The following is a 20,070-nucleotide window of genomic DNA, read 5'->3' as shown; positions in this document are numbered from 1 at the left end:
ACTAGTCCTGATGTTATCTTTAGCATAATATTAAAGATCCACAACCAAACCCTGGATAAAGCAGAAGAAAAAGGATGGATAAAGTTCCACTTGATTTATTAATGAAATGCCCCTTGAGATCTTGTTTTTGTAATACTTGATATGTTAGAAATGTGTTTTGAATCACCATTAACTGTTTGAGTTTATATGCTCCCTCTTCGAGTTTCAGTCAATAAAAAAAAAAAACATGTAGGCCTTTAAGAAAGCGTGCAAAATATTATTCCTTGCTTTGGGCCTTCTGGGCTTCAACTTATTTGGTGCATGAATGTCTTGCAACATGTTTAGACCCACTCCCGACCTCACTGCTGTCATTCAGTTGGCCATTCGCCTACTTTCAGTTCCCATAATCTTGTTTAACTGTGGTAGAGACATTTGCTGACACAGTGTCTTCCAAGCCTCTTGTCACTTGACCATCTTCAGCCTGCAATAACTAACTTCGTAAAATGTGATACTTTGTTAACATTATTGGCTTTGTTATGGCTCAAAAGTCCACCTGAGAGTTTAATTGGCAGTGAAAGGTGCTCTTGGTGCGGGACAACCTTGTTAAAATGCATGTGCAGTAACTCTTTCCAGCCTGTATTCCTTTGATGTCTGTCCTGTGAGTGGTGACTTATCCGTGGACTCTGCTCCTGATAACGACTTTTACACAATTATAGATGAACAGATTAGATCATAGTGATATGAAAGGTGTCAATCAGTGCACTCTGCAATATAAAACAGGCTTCTTCGGTGAATCCTACCACACTACTACGACGACCTGTGAAATTGACTGAAAGCTAATCTGGTGTTTACATACATGTCTCATGTACAGTGGGGAAAAAAAGTATTTGGTCAGTTTCCCATAGACTTTCTGCTGGATTTTGGTCAAATACCCCCCCCCCCCCACACACACACACACACACACACACACACTGTAAGTAACTTGGTTTGCCCAAATGTTCTGCTTCAGAAGATGTTCATCACTTGATACTGTGTACGATAAAAAAAATAAATCAATTGCAACATTTATTTTGTATATCTTACAAACTATTTACATGTTAACTTTCAAGATCCATCGAAATCATGCAAAAACTCATCCATACATTTATTATCAGTATTTTCAGTACTGCGTTAAAAAGGGAGAAAAAAAATCATGTTATCAAATCCTTAAACAAACATCTTAAATAATCTTCAGTGTTTGCTCAAGGCGCTCGGAGACAGATAACCTGCAGATTGCTTCGTTGTGTCTCCCATTGTTTTCATTGTTACTACTCACATGTAACGTTCAGTGACTGCATATTTTTACAGTGTGCAAAACTATCTGGAGTGACACCTGAATATGAGTAAAAGTGCTTTGTGAATTTCTAATTACTACAATGCCTAAAAGTGGATCTGCTCCTCGTACAGTGAGAGCAGGAGCAGGGTTCCCCAGCCGCACAGCAGACCGATGTTCTGCAGCAGAAACACCGTCCACGGCCTCCTGCTGTCGATGTGCACCAGTGTGGGGAGCTGAGGGGAAACCGAGAACATGCACCACTGATTATCAAATGAATGTTAAATATTTTTGATCTATTCTTTGAAACACTCACCATGTCAGCCAGCCCCACGTACAAAAACAGCCCCGCGGTGACGGCAGCAATCCACTGCTGCGTGGCGATGTCTGTGGCGACGGACAGAGCGATGTAAAGACCGAGGAATGAGGTCAGAGCGCTGCCCACGTTCAGCAGCAGTGCTCTTCGAACCGACACGCCACTGTGCAGCAGGATGGCAAAGTCTCCTGCAATAAACAACAGGTTAACGACAAGAACTCACATTTGACCACAGGCACGAGGAGGGAGGCACTCACCCAGTTCATGAGGAAGTTCATGGCAGAAGACGGCTATAGATGTGGCTAAACCTGACCTCCACGACACAGAAAAGGCGGCGCCCATTGCCAAACCGTCTGCAAAGTTGTGTATACCGTCTCCAATAGTGATCATGTAGGGCAGCAGCCTCTGTTCTGCAGTGGCACAGACAGACGCGTGTCATGCACATAATGATAATGATCACAGCACTAGAAATGTTCTCAAATGACATCGTGTCTGCCTCACCTCGTGTGCGCTCCTTCTGAGGGTTCTCTTCCTCATATAAAATCTGGAAAAGCATTTCCCCATACATACATCAGCAAAACACACAGTGTATTACATAAACATCAAACAGAAATGAAAGCTTCTTACCAGATCTGCTTTGGACACCGACTGCATCTTCTCTTTTTGTTTCTTTTCTTGTTGATACATTTCCAAAACCTTTCCGTGATCACAGTGGTGCGGCTCAGATTCATCCTGAGATATACATTTCATTAAAATGAAATGCTACCCACAGATACATACTACTAATAGTATAAAATGCTCTGTATGTGGATGATCTTATTACCGCATGATGATGACTGTGCTGGTGTTTTTTGTCTTTGTAAGAGATGAGGGAGAAGAGCGCTTCCATGAGGTAAAAGTAGTAGATCCCACCCATCACCACCAACATCTTCAGGACATAATCCGGAGGCCCGCCTGAGTGCACATGGTCACTGCCGCCTTCCGCTCCGTGCACATGGAGACCCAGAAACTAAACACGAAAAAACATACTGTCAATACAGGATAATTCTAGTCACCCACTCACTCAGACCACGTCAAAACCTCTGTCTGTTCTTTTGTCTCACCATTGGAAGCAGGTGGAGCAGGGCATCTCCGGTGAGCGAGCCCACAGCCAGACTGATGCAGAACTGAATACACAGCTGGAAAACAGTGGAGCAGGAGGTGCAGATCAGAACCACGATCCCAAACATGGACAAGACGGTTATCACCACATTAGCCAGAGTGGCATAGAGGTATCCTGGAAAAGAGACAACGCCAAGTCAGCAAATCAGGCGGACAATACCACGATTAAAATGAATTTGCTCAAGAAGTTAAGGACCCTCTCCCTAGTTTGAAGGAAGAATATATAATGAATGGACAAAACATGGACACTCACACATTTTTCCATACATGAGGAACAATTTAAATAAAAAGAGTTCAAAAGCATGACAGCATATGTAAAAAAGAGGCACGTACGTTCAGTCGTGCTGAGTCCGTCGTCAGGGTTGACCGGGTTCGTGGTCCTAGCACAGGCCCCGCTCAGGAGCTGCTGCACCAGAGCCGGACTGAGCCGAGCCAAGACCGAGCGCGCGTCAGAGGAGCTGCTGTTAGAGTGGAAGATCCACATCAACTCCTCAGCACAGAAACAATGCTGGAATCAGAAGACATGAAGCCATCTTTAGGAAAAATCATTACAAAAGCCAGCACTGAAAAGTAGATTCATTTTTAATCCTGTTCAACAAACCGAATTGATGATAAAAAGGAAGAAGTTTGGGTGTTTTCCACTACCATTGCTACATTGTACTACCCACAATGTAGCAATGTAATCTGTACATTGTAATCTGCTTTGGAACAATCTGTAATAACTTGTACCAATATCGTTCACACTGTGTTAGTGTTAGGGATTTCTGTCTTATTGCCTTATGTACACATCATTCCATAGTGTATATAACCCACAGGAAAAGGTTATTACACATTGTTGCATAGCGCAGTAAGGGTTGTGTAAAATAAAGTTACTAAATTACTAAAGGTTTTTATAGTCAGTCATAAGACGCTGATGTCATGACCACAAGAGGAGTGTCTGTGGTCTGTGTTCCTGGAAAAGCTAAATAACACATTTTGATGATGATACCTCGTCCCACGTGCTGTTGGCTCCGTGCTTCTCCCCATGCTCATGTGTGCTCCTCTTCCTCCGGTGGTTGTGCTGCTTATGTCCGTGTTCACTGTCGCTGTGATCATGACCGTGATCATGATCCGTCTCTGAGTCTGGCCCCAGGTTTAGACTCTTCATTAGGACCTTCAGTTCTGGAAAAGAGGAACGCTGCTTATTAAAATCTAGTTTTTGTTCACAGGATTATCTTAGGTTATATGTAACTTTTCATCTTGATATCACATGCACATAACTGATGCATTAGTCTGGTGTTTATTATTAACAGCAGTTACCCTCCACCGTGAAGTTGTCGGACCCCAGACGCTCCATGATGTTGTCCAGGAAAAAGCTCTCCTCAGGAAGAGCGCGGGTCATGAAGCAGTGCCCCTTCAGAGCGTGCACCAGGACATGTCCAAGAACAGCCTCAACCTCCCCAACCTCATGCCCCTCGGTGAGCTCAGCGGCATCAACACAATTCTGTCAATGCGGAGACAGGCAACAGGGCATGAGAGAGAAACGTCACAGGGGGTTACTGAGGTTATGAGAGTCTTTACCTGATTCTCCACAGGCCTGTAGTGGTCGTTGACGTCGAGCAGCAGCAGCTCCACAGTGTGAACATCGATGTGCTCGTGATCATGGTGCTCAGACACCTGGTGATGTTCACTGTGAGTGACCTCGTGAAGGAAATGCTCTGTCTCTTCTCTCCAGGTCCCTTGTTTTATCGCTGAACAGGCGGTTTCGGGAGAGCTGAGGTAGAGGACACTGCCGAGCACAATGACCCTAAAGTCGGATAAACTAATGTTGTCTATTTGATTTGAAATCATGAGCTGGTGAAGTTCATTCGCTGGACTGCACTGTGAGACAAACAGAATGTGCAAAGAAAACTAGTTAGTGACATTAAGAAGCAAAGCATTTTACGAGAGCATGTCAGCCTTTTCCTATTCAATCTCAGCTGAATACGGCAGGTAAACTTAAACATGCTCCTTGACTTCTCAAACACAGGCATCAATGTGCAAAGCCACTAAGATGAAGATCCTCAGGGTAAAGTTGAATTTCTCTGCTACGTTGCCAAATCTCTGCTGCCAGTTTAGCACATGCTTTTGCTTTTCTGTTCTAGGGCAAGACACTTGAATGGTTGAACATTTCTTGACATAATATGTAAGCCTACTAAAATGTGTTTAAAATTCCAAATGAAAAAGCATGAGTAATTTCCAAGTGTCATAGTGTTATCCAAAGACATGTTGTTGAACTCAAACATGTTATCACTAATAATCTCTAATAACCTGTGAAAACAAGTCCATAAAAACATAAATGCATGGAAAGCTATGCATCTCTCATCCATGTATAGGTCAATTTATCTGCATTTCTCTATCAAACATCTTTGATAAAACCGCTGTGAAAATGCTCAAGAAATTATGTAAAATACCTCAGCCAACATTTACATTTAAGACTTAACAATTATGAACAATTATCTAAGACACAATGATTCGTCGCCAACAATAAATGCTATCCGACCCACCAATGCAACTTATGCAACTTCATAATGACCTGATCAACTTAAAGAGAAAGAATGTGTAAAACAGTGAAAAAAGTTTGTCTCCTGGAGGGTCAGTTTTCATCATTGTCAAATCACCAAGGGCCGAACCTCAACATTTAAGCCCAAAGAACCATTTTCTGCAAAAGCCAATGTTTTACATTATACATGTAATGAGATGGTTTTTTTTCAACCTCTTGGAACTTTTCTGTTGCGTCGTCGCCGCTTTTTTGTCACATTTTTAAAGTACTTTTGTAGGTTTTTTGTCCTGTTCTCTTTTTTTGTCACTTTTTTTTAGTTGTGTTACTATTGCTTTCCTGACATGTTTTATTCGCCATTTTGTTTGCATTTTCATGTCGCTTTTTTGTCACTTTGTCGTGTTTTCATCCACGTTTTCAACACCATTTTTTTCTTGAAGCTTTTAGATCTGGGTAAACTGGACAAAATGTGCTCAGTTCAGGCGGTCCAGGCGATTTTCGAATCCCAAAATTGACTATATATACATAACATACGTAACATTTTGTATTTATATGGTACAGTTTTTACACAGCCACCACCAAAGCAAAAACCGGCTCATCTTCCCCCACACTCCCCGACTTTAGCAGGTATTTGATCTCTTTTTTTTGCGTTATAATATTTATCAAATTCATCTTGGGGGCCAGAGGTTTAAACTGGAGGGCCGGATTTGGCCCCCTAGCCTGACGTTGCTTACCCCTGGATTATACCCATAGACCAGGGGTGTCCAAAGTGCGGCCCGGGGGCCAAATGCGGCCCTCAGACCAATTTTTGGTGGCCCTCTGCCTTCTTGCTGAATCGGGACACATCATCAGAGATAGTCCTTTTTATTTGAAATGTAATAATTCTACACAATTCTAACCAAACAATTAACCTTTTACTGAGAGACAGAGCTGGCATGAAGGTTTTGAGCAGAAATAAAGGTGTGGGGCGCAATTTAAACCTCTGCTAGTCAAAGGTTTTGCGGCACTAACCACCGATCTATGGCCCTTCACCCTGTGTACGCTTCAGTATGCGGCCCCCCATGAAAAAAGGTTTGGACACCCCTGCCATAGACTGTAAAAAATAAAATGAATTATACCATAGGAATAGATGGCCTCTAGGGAATCGTGATAATAATAGTAATAGAAAATAACGCTTTTCTCCATAATTCACTGAACTAAATTCAATTGTAAGTGTAAGATCAAAAGTTTTCAGATTATTTGCATAAAGAGGCTAATAAAATATTTGGGCGTAGGCTTCTTATGGATTGTTGATAATAGGACCATGAATTGAGTTATATCCCACAGTTATTGAAAATAGGCCTTTACCATTGATAAAGTGCTATAGTTTATCAGTAAAGCCTTGAGTTAACAGTGTTTGGACCTCGACCCCTCTCCGATTGCAGTCTCCACCAGGCCAAAGCCTCACCTGGATGCAGCGCAGGTAGCCCAATAAAAACTTACCTTTTCACACGGCACTTCGGCGCACTGCACACGTTTCTCCAGTGTATTAAAGACGGTGCGCAGCGCTGTCCCGGACAGATGCTGCCGCCCCGGGTCCACGAGCCTCACCACGTCCTGGTACACCTCCTCCAGGGCGGGCGAACCAGACGCACCACCGGCGAGAATGGAGAGGAAAAGGATAAACCACGTCGAATACATCTCGGAGAAAGTGCCTTAATTACTTATGCGAGAATTAAGAAGGGGGGAAACAGGTGTATTTGAGTCGTTCGTGCCCCGTGGTGGCTCGCAGGACAGGTTGAAGCGCACTGTCATCTGTTCGCCTCTTTATAAGTTTCAAACCGCTGGAGCTGCGCTGCGCCCTGGACCGTGATTGGCTGAGACGCGGCTCGCGCTGTCCTATGCACCTGAAACGCACTGTCACCTCTTAATGGACGCGCTGATAAAAGGCACTGGGACAGATCGACTTGAAATCCTACAATGACTATAACTCCCACACGAGGTAGCCGAGTAATTCTGGCACACACTCATAGCAGATTAACAATCACAAGTTTGTTTATTATCTGTCATGAGTGCGCCGTTAACAGCAAGCAGATACAGTGCGTTCCTTTGATTAGGCAATGCGAGTCATCATATGTAACAGAATTGCTGGGACATGATGTGACACTGGTGAGATTTTTATTTGGTCATTTTTCCTTCATACATTTTTTTTTTTTTACAGGCCTATTTACGACTCGTAACCTGCCCTCATTTAACTACAGAGTAAACCCACGCGCACAGATACTGATCAGTCACCTTAACCTTGATAATGGGTTCATCCAACAAGTATATGCATCAATTACGTTTGACCACTAGAGGGCATAGATGTATTGTGATACTGTTGAAAACACTCGGCGAGATCCACTACTTGTGCAGTTTTCCCCATGTGAAGCTGCCCAATACCTGCAAGTATTTAGACACGTTTTAAAGGTCCAAGCCTGTATTATTTATTTATTTTATTTTATAGAATCCCTATGTTTTAGGTTATTTGACTAAAACATTTTCAGCTGCCTGTACATTTTTGCCTGACTCGACAAGGAGTGTGTGGAAAGGACTTCATTTGTATCTTGCCCAGGGCCCCAGCAGGTCTGTCAACGGCCCTGCACAGAAGGCTATAGAGGACGTAATCAATGTGCTGCCGTGCTATTGCTTCACATACAGAACGCATTTATTCTGACATGGTCTTGACTGTCTACGTCAAAAACCAGTGAGAAGGAAGATCATCGAGTTGATTGGCTTCTCTCGCCTCCTTCCACATGACCGGCCCTCTGACATGGGACCTGGGACAGCTGGTCTCCTCGGCTCTACGCCCCTGACAGGGCACAAAGGTGACCCGTTTGTGGATGATCTTTAAGACAAAGCGCGTACTGGACATTGACCTGCTTTCACCCTCCCCTCTGTCGGGCTGAATCAACGATCTGCCAAACAAACCTGTGGATGTTCTCAGCGCTCATCAAGTCCCACACTGTTTATGCAGAAATGCAGAAGAAGGTTGATGTCACATGGTGGCGCTCCTCCAGATTCATTGTAACAGTTTCAGGACTCAAATTGCCTCCACCGCAAAGTATTTCTTCCGAATACCTGGCATCTATTGTTTTTTTCATCTTTATCTAACCCCTTAACCCCTGCCTGAACCACGCACATTTTCTCCAGTTCAGCCTCATTTGAAAGCTAAGACCTACAAAACTAAGCTTCTCCCTTGTTATAATGTCACATATACAATTGTAGTGAGCGAGTGCGTGGTTGGTGATGGTCGGAGGGGCCGATGCCTCAGACTGGTTGCCTCGCTTCCGTCAGTCTACCCCAAGGCAGCTGTGGCTACAATAGTAACTTACCACCACCGAGTATGGAGTGAATGAATAATGCAATGTAAAGTGTCTTTGAGTGTCTAGAAAAGCGCTATATAAAACCGATGCATTATTATTATTATTATTATTATTATTATTATTATTATTATTATTATTATTATTATTATTATTATTATTATTATTATTATTATTATTGTTATACAATGTATTACCCAGACCCTAACCCTAAGTTTAGGGCCCCTAACCTTAATCTAAACCCAATTCTAACACTAACCACCACATCTTGACCCTCAAACATCCATCCATCCATCCATCTAGGACATGCCTTGAACACCTCCCGCGGGAGGCGACCAGGAGGCATCCGGAACAGATGCCCGAGCCACCTCAACTGGCTCCTTTTGACGTGGAGGAGCAGTGACTCTACTCCGAGCTCCTCCCGGGTAACTGAGCTCCTCACCCGATCTCGGAGGGTGCGCCCAGCCACCCTGCGAAGGAAACTCATTTCGGCCGCTTGTATTCGCGATCTTGTCCTTTCGGTCACTACCCAAATCTCATGACCATAGGTGAGGGTGGGAACGTAGATCGATCGGTAAATCGAGAGCTTTGCCCCGACTCCGCTCCCTCTTCACCACGACAGACCGATACAGCGACCGCATCACTGCTGACGCCGCACCGATCCGTTTGTCGATCTCACGCTCCATCCGTCCCTCACTCGTGAACAAGACCCCGAGATACTTGAACTCCTCCACTTGAGGTAAGGACTCCCCACCGACCTGTAGAGGGGAAGCCACCTTTTTCCGGTGGAGAACCATGGCCTCGGATTTGGAGGTGCTGATTCTCATCCCGGCCGCTACACACCCTGCCTTTGTTTATACCGGATTATAAACAGCCAAAATGCATGGGGTCTCTGCATCACAGCATGGCATACGGTACATACTCAGCAATTGCCCTCCCTGGCTCCACTTACTCAACATAAAAGGCTGGAGAATAATACAAATAGAAATCTGGCTTGTGACCCCTTGTTATATCATTTTAATCACTTTAGCATAAACTCTGAGGATTGAGCATTTCTGTTCCGTTTCTTGTATCGCGCTGTGTGTGTCTAGCTCTTGACACTGGACTCAACCTCGTTTTCTCTTTGAGGCCGATTTCTCCATCCAGAAATAAAACCATGAAGCTTAATCCACTTATGCGTTGGACAGTCTCAAACATTTGAAGACCCAGTCCATGGAAGTACAAAGAGGATGGAGGAAAGAAATCTCATGTTGGAAAAATAACAGGCCAAATAGTCAACGCAGTTTGTGGTTGGTCTCGGGTTTCAGTCACATTACTTTCCCCTCTTATAGCAGCCAATGTAATGACTTTAAACCTTTATCAAAAGATTGAGAAGAAATGTTTATTGCTATGGAAACTGGTCACACAAGATCAAGCATTGAGTATATTGACATCATCATCATCAGTATTGCTCTTTCCTCACAGCAAGATGGCCCTAGGTTCAGTTCCCCAAAATGTGTGTTTCTGTGGCTCATTTCCCAACAATGTTATATAATTATACCATTCCAAATGTATCACACATCAAAGTGCCTTTTCTTCTCGACGTCTCCCCAAACTGCTCACTGCTCTTACATAAACGCTCCAATCCGTGTCCAGGGTCAGTGACGGCTGTAGCTTCATTAGCATAATACATGTGGCAGGTGCAGAGTGCCCGTGTGCATACGTGTATTTTCTAATTTAACGTTAAGCGGCCTATTCCTCACGAAGGTTGGACGGTCAAATGAAATGATTTATTAATTCACTGGTTTTAATCTTACGGCTCTTTTCAACCTTGGAGATGGGGGCAGAGTGAGGGGAAACTGGAGAGTAAAAAATGGGAACGAATTATGAGGAAACGCGGTACTTAAAAATAATAAGCATGTCGTGGTCTGATTGGTTTGGTTTAGTTGTATTTAAGTCAGTGGACTGAGAAATGAGAGGGGCACGCTGGAGGAGGTAGGGGGGGGGAGGAGAGGAAGGACAGGAGGAAATGATTGATGGATTATGAAGAAAGAGAAATACAGGATTGGTGCAATACGGCCAATACATTAACAAACAAAGGTGCAACATTAGGTGCAACATCCCACAAATTGCTATACAATTTTCCATGCAGCTTGTTCGCTATTTAGCACTTGTCTTATAAATTACCCCAATATCTCTTTCTAAATTGATTTAGTTCTTAATTACACATTGAGGCAAGCAAGTTTGATGATGATAATTATGTTTTAGTCCCAAGTGACGTGTCTGGGTAAAATCAACTTTATTCCATCCCATTGATCTGTCTATTTGCTATAGTAGTGGTTACCTACCATTTTAGACTTTAATTTAATAGAATCATCTTAATTCAAGATCATTTTATTCATGCTTTAACAATGCATTAGGTGGTTTCTGGTTTGGCCATCACATGTTTTACATCCAGTTCAGACAATTTAGTCACATTTACAACTATTTGAAACGCGTTTTAGGTTTAGCCCTGATTCGATCTTGACAGATGTCTGGTGGTGTAAGTATGAAAAGTTTGGGAACTTAAATATACTGCAGTTCTGACTTCACTACCGCACACAGGCTAAGTGCATTAGTTTTATAAAGAGCTTTTCTGGACACTCAAAGACGCTTTACATGCATTATTCATTCACTCCATACTTGGCGGTGGTAAGGTACTCAGCCACAGCTGCCCTGGGATAAACTGACGGAAGTGAGATGCCAATCTGTGCCATCAGCCCCTCCGAACAGCACCACTCACTCACTCACTCACTCACTCACTCACTCACTCACTCACTCACTCACTCACTCACTCACTCACTCACTCACTCACTCACTACATTCACCCAGGCTTCCTGGTTCCCCCAAACGGTCTCCCATCCAAGTACGAGCCAGGCCCTTCCCTGCTTAGCTTTCGAGATCTGTTGGCAGAGCAAAGGTGATATGACGGTATAGTACAACGGTGACGCAGTATTTCATGATCTTTCTGGCATATGTATTTAACCTCTGTAAAAAAAAAAAAGATAGCCTTTAAAGGCATTTTAGCACAGAATTCCAATGTTTGCTCTCGATGAGCATGTCTTTCATCTCCTCTGGATGAGCTCAATGCATGTCCAATCAAACGGCATGGGGCAAAACTCATATTGCTCTGCTGTTGTTGGAGAACCTCTGCAGCTTCTGCAGATCCTTAAACAACCTCGGAACAAACTCCACACTCACTGTAGTTAACTTTTGAGTGCTTTACCGTCGACTCGATATAAATTCGCAATAGCATAAAACGTATCACAACCGGAGGGGACTTCTGCCTCTGATTGAATGTTTATTGACGTAAAACTAGTGTCACTGCTGACAGCGGATGCAAGCTGAGTCATTTTACAAACTTCAAATTTCATCATAAAAACGCTGTCGAGGCACTTTTAAAACACAGCATGAGGAGATGTTGTATTGCAGATCTGCAGCAGTTTACATTGAAGTGGAAATTAAAAATTGCTCCGTGCATCTGGATACGATCTAGGCCTTATCTAATTACTGCAGACATACCCCTGCTTTAATGCAACTTGATACAACTGGAGAAAGTTAAGGAATCACAAGTAAACAAGTAAGAGCCATAAAGTAAAAGATCCCTTCTCAGGAAACCAATGCTAACAAATCTAACTCATTTAAACACTCATTTTCTTTTAAGACTGATACCGATTTCTGGGGATGTTGATTGGCCGATGCCGATATGCACCGCTGATATTGTTGGTCGATTCTTAAAAATGTCTTGTCGATAATCCTGTGGTGCTTCAAAACTCTAAAACTGGCTGCTTTATCAGGGGCATAGGGCTGAATTATTCAGGACATTTAGTCGGAACTTCAGAGGGAGCTTTTTTAAAAGAAAAACATCAACAAATTCCATAAGAAGTAATGGTAAGTCTCTATCTCTTATGGTTCTGAAATTATAAGCAAAAGTCTGCAACATAAAATATAGAGCATACGATCCGAGGTGAACAAACTTGTGACCGATTTCACCTCTGTTTCTCAACTCCACTGAGGCCGGGGAAGTTGTGGGCGGGCTCATTTTAAGACTGTGACTGAGCTCTTTCCAAAGAAAAAAAAACGGGAAGTTGCGGGAAAAATACGGGAAGTCGATATATCGGCCAGTCGATATATATCGGTCGACTTCACTGACACACAAGTGCATACGATTCATGACTGCTAATCAATATCTCTGTGTAAAACAGGTGAATATATGAAATTACATAATTAATTACATTTTGAGTGAGAGACAGGAAAACCTACATTTACAGCCTTGATGAAGCTCAGTGCTATTTATTAATTTAATGCAATTCATTTAGTTTAGTCTAATTCATTCATATATTTTACATACAGAAAACATGAGATTGGCAGCAGAGGCTTGTTGTTGTGTCTTTAGGCCAGACATTTCAGTCCATTACAATTACTGGATGATTGGCAGCCATGTTTCCCCCCCAAACCAGAGGATGAACAAAATAATGAGCTTGAAGAACTCACTCCAGATGCTACTGTGAAAACGTTTCCCGTGATCAAAAACTCCAGGACAACACAGTTTTCTTAACCCATTGTCATTACAATCCCAAGGGCTCTGTTTGTAGGTTTGGGAGGACACGGTACATTAAATAAATAAATAAATATTGACTCTAAGCAAATATAGTCCTAGTGTCAATGTGTTTGCTCTATTGGTTTCATTTTTCCATAGAATCAAGATAGAAGTCACCATTAATTTTCATTTCATTTTACTACTGAGTATCAAACGCTCTCCGGTGGTTTATATGCCGCACATTACGACATTATAAACAGCGTCCTCTTCTCCGGCCGTGCACGCAAACGGCAGAGCAGCGATACATCATCCTGACAGACGTGACACGATTTCTCTGTTTGTGGCTCACTGAACTTCAAACACAAACCCTGTCCACTCAATGACACGGGCGTTTCAAACAGCTTCAGTCACAAACTCAGTCCAAAACAAAACAACGTCCCGAAGTGAGATTTAATCTGGTTTACGCTCGGCTGCTGCTGCTGCTGCTGTTGCCTTCCGGTGGTCATTAACTTCCAGGTGAGTTTATCAACAAGTAACAGTTGGTTGTTAATGAGAGAGAAGAGAGACGTGACGACTGACTGTCCACGGCTCTTCTAAACTAAATCTATGGGAATATGAACATTGTATAGAGCCTTAAAGGAATAGGCCACCGTTTTGACATAGTGAGATATGTTCTTGCCTTAGCTTTTAGATGAGTTGATGCATAACTAGTCTTTGTGCGTGTGCTCAGTCACACAAATGCGTTTAGCCTCTCCCATCAAATCCAAACTGGGATGAAGTTAGAAGCTACCAAGCTGTTCCACGTTTTCCCTATTTAAATACAGTTACGTGAAAAGTTACACGATCCAAGTCTAGTTACACAAAATGAAACATGTCAATTTTCTAAGCGGATAAAAAAGTTGTACTATATTGTAAGGCGTAATAATATTTGGAGCGCTTCGACGTCTGCGCAGTAATGTCGAAGTGCTCCTAATATTATTACGCCTTACAATTGACCTTATTCCACCCGGTCCACTTTTGCCTCTTTTTGCTTTGCCTCGGTTGCCTGACCTGCCAATCATTTCACGATTTTACCCACATCGGTCCAATCACGCACCAAGAGACGGAAGCCGTCACCTGTCACCACCACGCACTCTTCCAAAACATTAAAGATGATACACTGTTTTCTTCTGCTCTTTCGTCTGTTTTAAATCATTTGGAAAATATAAAATCCCTAAAACCGGAGCAAGAAGCAGTGTTCGAAGCGTCCCTCGTAAAAAAGAATATTTTTGGAAAGGCTTCCTGCTACTTGTTACTGCGACATATCTAGCGTTGCTCTACTTGGTTGATGTCGTTTGTCAATCACACCCACTGAGAAATCGTTGAGATCATGCTTGCTCCCAGACTATATGTCTTTGAAATATCTATGAAAAAGCATGTAGTTTGGCAGGCCAGGCAACTGCCTCGGCACTTCCGTTGTACAGACACTTCAAGCCCATTCATTTAAACGGAGAACGAGGGAAAATGTTCGCCGCTAAAATGTGATGTTTAGTAGATAGATTTGTGTAAAATGTCCAATACTCACTTGCACCAACAAGTCAACACTGCACCGTTTCTCTGCGCAGCCTAAAAACGGCTTTGTTTTCGTGTAGTAACTGATTTTATCATGACTTCTCCAGTCCCAGGTTAACTGATAAGAGAGAAGGGGCGGGCACAATACATGGCGACGCCCACGCGAACCTCCAGAATAAGGTGAACATAATACAACTTTTTTATCACATGTCTAATTTTGTGTAACTAACTTTTCACGTAACTGTATTTAAATAGGGAAAACGTGGAACAGCTTGGCAGCTTCTAGCTTCACCCCGGTTGGAGCTATACCTAACCTGGGAGAGGCTAAATGCTAACAACATTTGCGTAACTGAGCGCACGCACAAAGACCAGACAGTTACGCATCAACTCGTCTAAGCTAAGGTAAGAATATATCTCAGTATGTAAAATCGGTGGCCTGTTCCTTTAATGAGAGGAACCTGCATTCGGGCTTTAAAGGTGATCTGTGTGTGTGTGTTTGGTTTGCTCATAAACACACATAAACACACTCGCATTTACACACCAGGGAACACAGACTATTACACACATCTGCCTCGATGAAGTGCCCAAAAACACATTGACAGTAAATGCTAGTTCAAGCTCGGATTGAACCGCTAACCTTTAGATTGGTTTGCACTTCTGAATACAAACAAGCTATTCTGCAAAGAGCTAATAACATAATATGTACAGTTAGTGTGAGTTTTCATTGTGGAGAAAATATCCAGCTGAATTGCAGTGGATGACTAACAAAAGTGTCATAATTAAGATGTGTAATTGCTGGAACTGGTCCAAGAAATGCACTGACTTTGAGACAACCCATGGGTTTAACTGTTGATGTTGTTCCCAAAGGATAATCAGCAACAATTCCTTCCCACAACATGTTCCTGTCTCATAATAAATAACTCTAAAATCATAATTTGTGTGCGTTAATCAACATCTGTTCATTTAAATACCGCTTGCTCCACTCTTATGAATATTTGCATTAACACAAGCATCATAATTAAGCTGCGTATTTAAATGCTCCACACAGGTTTAAGGGACTTGTCTGGGTGAAAATGCAGAGGCGATGCAGTTTTGATCCAAATGAATGTGTGCATGAGCATATGTGTGTGCTACAAGAGTGTCCAGGTGGCCAGATAATTAAACAACATCCCTCTCGCTTGATTTTACATGGGATTTTCAGCACAACATCTGGCAATGTGACGAGAGGAAAGACCCGGGAAAATCAAGATGGATGGAGAGAGAACAGGGACAAAACACTGTTGTGTCTGAAAGAACTAAGCGGTCACCTTTGTTGAATTTGGCAAGTCCACAACAATGGATTTTGTTTGAAAAAGTTGTTCTTTTTGATATTTATACTCAAATCTGGGCGCTTGAAGTTGTCCCATTGCTTTTGTTGACAAACAAACAATGCGTTGTTCACACTTGTTGGTTTGAGGACGCACTGTTGGTCTGTAAGCGCTGATGCACAGCAGTCTGAGTTTCAGGTGACTCGTTCACAAGCTGAGCAAAACAGTGTGGACTTTCCCTGGAAGTGCACCAGGGCCTGTACAAAGCAGACAAAAAACAAACAACACAATTGTGAATTCGCCCACAGTTGGTTTCGGTGTGTGTTTATTGTTTAGCCTTGTTTATTTAGCTTATATGTTACCACACACACAAAGTTTGTTTGGCTCTTGGTAAAACCATTCGGTGACGCTTAAGGTGTGCTTGTTAAGTATTAATAAGGCATTAATAAGCATTAATAATATGCGTATAAAGACACACTGCTTATTATGCTTTTATCTGTTAACATACTAATAGGCCATGAATAATATGCTTATTCATAGCTAACCCTAACCCTGACCTTAAAGGGATATTTCAGGATTTTTGACATAGGGCCTCATTTCCTAGTTTTCCAGAGTGTTGCTGATTTCTGGAGATATTTATTTTTTATATTTGAAGAGCTTAGTGGTGCTAGGCTAATGGAAGGCTAGCGCATGTCTATGGTAACTAGTAGCCTGCATTAAAAACAGTCTGACCCAAGCACAGAGCACCTGAGGCAAATCACTTATAACACCAGACGATATAAATGTCTGTGTCGATAGAGTAATTTTAACCATTTTGCATTTAAAAGAACTCAATATTTGAGCAGCATCAGCTTTGTGGTTGTATAAGCTTCGCAGTGGCGGAGTGATCTGCTAGAAAATATAAGAACTGCATGAATTACAAAAAACATATCTCCAGAAATCAGCAACACTCTGGATAACTAGGAAATGAGGCCCTATGTCAAAAATCTTGAAATATCCCTTTAACCCTTACCCTAAAATGATTACTAATGCTTATTAATACTTAATGAGCACACCTTCATCTAAAGCGATACTAACCATTCTAACATGTTCCTTTTTGTATCTCCCTTTCTGTTTTCAATTTACATGTTTGCAAATATTTTTGCAATTACCTTCTATCATAAAAAATAACTTAATAACATTAAATTGACTTATTACTCATGGTGTCACACTCAAACGCGCCCTCATCACCAGCTGTAAATCAGCACAATATTCATGCTTTTTTTTATTTTTATGTACAGTCAAATCTCATGTCAATTCAGCCACAATGTGTTCCATTCATCCAAATGTCCTGAGATGCACAAAGTACATGCTCAAATGAGTTTTCAACATTCACAATTGCCAGTCATGGTGATAAACCTACACAAAGCTGCAGATATATAGGCAGATTCTGGATGGTACAGGACCTAGAGGTTGACATGTCAACAGCTGTTCTCTCTATGTTCATTTACTGCCTCCAGCAACCCCTTAAGTAAAGATAAATATTTCAAAAGCTGGCAAGTACAAACCAATATTTGCATGACAGCATTTCAAAGTTTATAAGTGACACGCAGAAAACCCACAGTAGCAGCTGACACACTGCAAATTAGTGCGACTTCTCCAGATTTGAAGCCCGAAGCGCGTTTTCATCTCTCTCTTAATCAAACCGGTGGATCAGCTGCTTTCTGAGAGGTACAGACCTGTTTTTAATTAACGCCAGATGTTTTTACTGTTTTCCCCACAAAGAACAAGTCGTCGGCTCAGCAATTAATTACAAAAAAAAGTGGGATGTTTTTGACAGTTGTGTGGATGGAGATGCCCGGAGTGCATTCTCCCTCGTACAGTCACTTTAAATATCCTTGATTCTCCATTATACAGTACGGCTGTGTTGCTTGGTGGAGAGCCGTGAGAAAAGATGAAATGACAGTCCTCGGCGAGTTTTTATGATTTATGCGTCCAATTAGATCTGATTTTATGGCAGCACTTGCTCTGAAAAATGGCGTCGCAGTTTCTTCATCTTGTCCAATATTTCTGCCTTCACTGTGCGAGACTGGATTTAGTTTACTGCTTATGTTAAAGCGACTAAAGTCTGTGTAGAGGTGCATCATTATCCAGCATGAAGCACACTTTTGATTACTTTGCACCAAGACAAACAATAAACTCCCCGTGCTGCAAAAACAGAGGCAATTTTTAACAATTTGAGTCGGGAGCTACAGGTTTGCTACCTGTGCACTTCTGTAATGGGAGTCTGAATTGCCTGCAATGATCCACTGTAAACTGCCAATTGTCTCTGCATTTTGCTCGATTGGATGTATTGATGCAATGTTTCCAGAAATAAGAAAACATAGGCATTGAGTTTATATTGTCCCCATATAAGTGTTGTTTTTCCTTTGCGTTATGGAGACAAAAAATGAGATTCTGTCCTGCGCTTATTAAACAAATCACATTGTTCTCATTTTATGCAGTTTAGCTGATGCAAAACCCATCATTTATCGGCAAAGATACTGCATTTACAAGTATGACAATATCAGTTTCTAAATAATCTACAATTTATGTGCTGGACCACGCCCCTTTCCGATATCTGCTCATATAAAACCTCCTAGTGGTCCATCTTATTACAGAGCAAATAACATTAGCACAGTGATACCAATCTGGAAAGGCACCAGTTTAATTTGTTTGTATAAAAGACAAACTTTTATTGGGAAATTTGCAACTGACTGGATCAAGTGCACCTTGTTTAAAGGAACAGGCCACCGTTTTTACATACTGAGATATGTTCTTACCTGAGCTTAGACGAGTTGATGCGTAACTGTCTGGTCTTTATGCGTTGATAGACCAAAGATGTTAGCATTTAGCCTCTCCTCCTCTCTTCCATGTTTTCCCTATTTAAATACAGTTATGTGAGTAGTTACACGATCCAAATATAGTCACACAAAATTAAACATGTCGATTTTCTAAGCGGATGAGAGGGGGAACTGTTTTGTTTTTAGAAGCACTTCGACATCCGCACAGTAAAGTGAAGATATTACTGCACGGACGTCGAAATGCCCCCAAGTTGTTATTACGCCTTACAATATAGTATTATCCGCTAAGAAAATCAACATGTTTGATTTTGTGTAACTATATTTGGATCGTGTAACTACTCACGTAGCTGTATTTGAATAGGGAAACCATGGAAGAGCTCGGTCTCTTCTAGCCTGGTCCATACCATACCGAGAGTCTGGATCTTCAAAATTGAGCTCCGTTATCAGGTGGGAGGGGTGAACTCCTTTGAAACGATTGGATCTGATTTTCGCTAGCGTTTGATCGTGACGTATAATGCAGTGAGTGAAGCAGCTCAATCATAACTCTTGAGCGGAGTTTACGGATGGCTAAGGGCTCCATCCCCGTTTGAGTCCATAGGAATATGCTGGGAGAGGCTAAATGCTAGCAACATCTTTGTTTTTTTTGCGTGACTGAGCGCACGCACAAAGACCAGACAGGTACGCATCAACTCCTCTAAGCTCAGGTAAGAACATGTCTCAGTATGGAAAAACGCATAGCACAAGAGCTACTGAATATATATATTTTTATGTTTGTCAGTTTTTCCATTGCCGCCATTTTGTCTGTCAGTAGTGTTAAAAGTGCTTGTTCTTGTTGGTAAATGTAAAACCCGGCCACTCAGTTCAAGACTGCCATGCAATTGGTCCAAATCAGCCGATCCACTTTTGGATTTGAGTCCCGACGCATCTGCCCATTTTTGTCACCTGCAGCTTTTCCATTTTCTTCTTTGGGAATGGGAATTCTGGGAATGCCATCCATTCATTTTCAATTACTTCAATTACATATATCTTTTCAGTGTGCGATTTCTGCACGTTCCTCTTCAGCCATGGATAATTTTTTTGGTTTCAGAACGAGGAATGGGAAATGTTTTGTATTCTGCAGTCACTCACAGTGGTTCTTATGCCAATGCACACGTTGTAGTTTCTCATGCGCTGTATTCGATAATGTACACTTGTAATGCAATTTC

General features: G+C 42.0%; 1 protein-coding gene across 1 annotated transcript; it reads right to left on the bottom strand.

Moving 5' to 3' along the window:
• Positions 1–1,352: 1,352 nt before the first annotated feature.
• Positions 1,353–7,074, bottom strand: slc39a4 (solute carrier family 39 member 4). The gene is made up of 12 exons (XM_079571535.1): positions 6,769–7,074; positions 4,329–4,628; positions 4,068–4,251; positions 3,757–3,929; positions 3,102–3,276; positions 2,711–2,883; positions 2,431–2,616; positions 2,235–2,339; positions 2,109–2,151; positions 1,865–2,017; positions 1,608–1,795; positions 1,353–1,527 (listed from the first exon to the last, which is right to left on the bottom strand). The coding sequence occupies exons 1-12, from the start codon at positions 6,964–6,966 to the stop codon at positions 1,399–1,401; spliced, it is 2,007 nt and encodes a 668-aa protein (XP_079427661.1). The 5' UTR covers positions 6,967–7,074; the 3' UTR covers positions 1,353–1,398.
• Positions 7,075–20,070: the final 12,996 nt, after the last annotated feature.

The sequence above is a fragment of the Gobius niger genome (genome assembly GCF_951799975.1).
Source record: "Gobius niger genome assembly, chromosome: 14".
NCBI classification, from domain to species: domain Eukaryota; kingdom Metazoa; phylum Chordata; class Actinopteri; order Gobiiformes; family Gobiidae; genus Gobius; species Gobius niger.
The sequence above is the reverse complement of the archived record's forward strand: the minus strand, read 5'-3'. Positions and strand labels throughout refer to the sequence as shown.

Coding starts and splice junctions, on each gene's coding strand:
- slc39a4 (XM_079571535.1), bottom strand. CDS start 6,966: ATGTATTCGACGTGGTTTATCCTTTTCCTCTCCATTCTCGCCGGTGGT. Junction 2,018..2,108: donor TCAGAAGGAGCGCACACGAG/GTGAGGCAGACA, acceptor GTGCCACTGCAG/AACAGAGGCTGCTGCCCTAC. Junction 1,796..1,864: donor TGAACTTCCTCATGAACTGG/GTGAGTGCCTCC, acceptor TGTTTATTGCAG/GAGACTTTGCCATCCTGCTG.